General features: G+C 30.3%; 2 protein-coding genes across 2 annotated transcripts in view; one reads left to right on the plus strand and one right to left on the minus strand.

Moving 5' to 3' along the window:
- Positions 1-2336, plus strand: part of LOC105621905 (26S proteasome non-ATPase regulatory subunit 1) — a 58874-nt gene that overhangs the window by 11383 nt on the left and 45155 nt on the right. The window contains exon 8 of the mRNA XM_012203341.1: positions 234-422. Coding sequence (XP_012058731.1) covers positions 234-422 — 189 coding nt within the window. The remainder of the gene's footprint in view (positions 1-233; positions 423-2336) is intronic.
- The window catches only part of LOC105621903 (pancreatic lipase-related protein 2-like), a 2417-nt gene continuing 1048 nt past the window's right edge, over positions 968-2336 (minus strand). The window contains exons 4-7 of the mRNA XM_012203340.1: positions 1676-1921; positions 1411-1602; positions 1205-1328; positions 968-1025 (exon numbers count right to left, since the gene is read on the minus strand). Of these exons, the coding sequence (XP_012058730.1) occupies positions 968-1025; positions 1205-1328; positions 1411-1602; positions 1676-1921 (620 nt within the window). The remainder of the gene's footprint in view (positions 1026-1204; positions 1329-1410; positions 1603-1675; positions 1922-2336) is intronic.

A 2336-nucleotide genomic window follows, 5' to 3' on the forward strand; every position in this document is an offset into this window, starting at 1 on the left:
GTGTGTGTGTGTGTGTGTGTGTGTGTGTGTGTGTGTGTGTGTGTGTGTGTGTGTGTGTGTATATATATATATATGTATGTATGTATATACACACATACACATGTGTATATAATTATCTGTTTTTTATTAAATTAAATATTTGTCAAATTATATATAATAATATGAATAGATCTTTTATTAACTATGTGTAATAATTAAATTTTATACGATTTATCCTTTGAAATTTGTTCCAGATGGTTCGTCATGGTGGTTGTCTCGGCCTTGGATTGGCCGCAATGGGTTCACATAGACAAGATGTTTATGAACAATTAAAATTCAATTTATATCAAGATGATGCCGTAACCGGTGAAGCAGCTGGAATTGCTATGGGAATGGTAATGCTGGGGTCCAAATCAACGCAGGCGATCGAAGATATGGTTGCGGTAAGTTTAATGCATATTTTTTTTATAGTTTTTTTATCTCTCGCATTATTTTTTTATATTTAGATAATGTTTTTGTGGTAATACTTAATGATATGTTATTATTAATAATAAGTATTAAAAGACTTACTTTTTATATTATTTTAAATGCTTATTTTAAAATCTGCTAAAATTTGTGAATGAAGAGAGAAAAAGATTTTAACAATAAAAACAAAATCACATGAAATCACGTGTTATTTAAAAATCTCAACATCATGAAAAAAAGAATGCAAAAAATGGAGGTAAAGATTTGGGAAAAATAGATTTCTGGCATTTATTTTATATTTTATTATATTAAAAGAATATTGTTTATTAATGCGAGCTATTGAAATAATGAAAGAAATACACTTGAATTGAGAATTTTGAGTATTTTGAGTGAATAAATCTGTAAAATAAACAGATTTAGTGTAAGTAAAGATTTATAATAAAAACAATTTTTTAAATAAAATAAGAAAAAGAAAAAGAAATATATACAAATTTAAAGTAAGCGTAAAATAATCAATCAATTGTTATCCAAGTGCAAACGGTGGTTCACTGGCAGTTTGCAGAGTGTACGTTCCATTTGCGCTGAAAATAACAAATGATAAAAAAAGATGATAAAAAATTAACCTGTCGATTATATGAAAGAAAACACGAAAGTTTCTCGATTGATTAAAAGAAATAGAAATGAAATATTAGGAAAAATGATATCGATTTTGAAAGGAGATAAATATTCACATTGAAAAACAAAATAACACTGTACTTACTTTGGATCGATGGATGGTCCTCCCATAAACACATTTCTGGCGCGAAAACCTGTGGGATTTGTAACGGATTCGATGTAATACATCTCAGCTCTTAAATGAGCACATCCCATCGCCTTGACATCGCCTACAAATTGTGGATTAATCAATCGTTTAACTAATGTCTGTAAAGTCAGTAAGTTCACTGATATTGGCAAGACTTCATTTACCGATCCATTTGATCGGACCACATCCTGGTTGCTCTTCGCCGCCATTGGGATAAAAATCAGAAGTGCCGATTGCTGATTTTATGCCTACAAATTTCGTGCAGGTGTGTATCACTTGTACTAAAATCGCATCCGATTTGTCCACTCTTTCTCCTGGTCCGTTGGATTCGAATAAAAGTGCTGCAGGATCTAAAACTGTAAATCAGAAATTTATTTCAATTTAGAATCAAGATAACTAAATAAAATTGAAATCTTGTCACTGACTTACCGATTACCTCGGCGATTTTGCTAGCTGCGAAACGAGCGCTGAGACTCGCGATATGAGCTCCTAAAGAGTGTCCGATTATTACCGTTTTATTAGGATCAAGATTTGCATTATTCTCCAGGAAGTTTATCAAAAAGGCTACGCGTTGTGACACGAGTGGCACACTTCTTACGGACATCAAATACGAATGATTGGCTGCGTCCCTCCAGTCGATCAGGATGATATTATAATCGCCAACATTAAGAAAAGCTAAGGATATTGACATGGTAGTAATAATAGAATGGACGTAATCATCGGGATACGAGACAATAAAATAATTCATGCTTACATAAAAAGATCAAATATTTAAATTAAGTTTAAGAACGTGTAAAAAAGATATTTCAAAAAGTTCGGAAATTAAATTGAAAATAAAAGCAGAGAAATAAGAATATTTTGTGAAATTCCATTTTGTGAAATCAAAGAACATTAAAATCAATAATTAAAAATGTTAAAAATTGAAGGGAAGAGAGAGAGAGAGAGAGAGAGAGAGAGAGAGAGAGAGAGAGAATAAATAATAATATTATTAGTAGTAGAGTCTTGTTTAGTTTAATTAATTTATTTTTTTGTTTTTTTAGTTTTAATTCTACTATTAAATTAGTACACTAGATTTATATTATTATATTTA

The sequence above is a fragment of the Atta cephalotes genome (genome assembly GCF_000143395.1).
Source record: "Atta cephalotes unplaced genomic scaffold scaffold00038, whole genome shotgun sequence".
Taxonomy (NCBI): domain Eukaryota; kingdom Metazoa; phylum Arthropoda; class Insecta; order Hymenoptera; family Formicidae; genus Atta; species Atta cephalotes.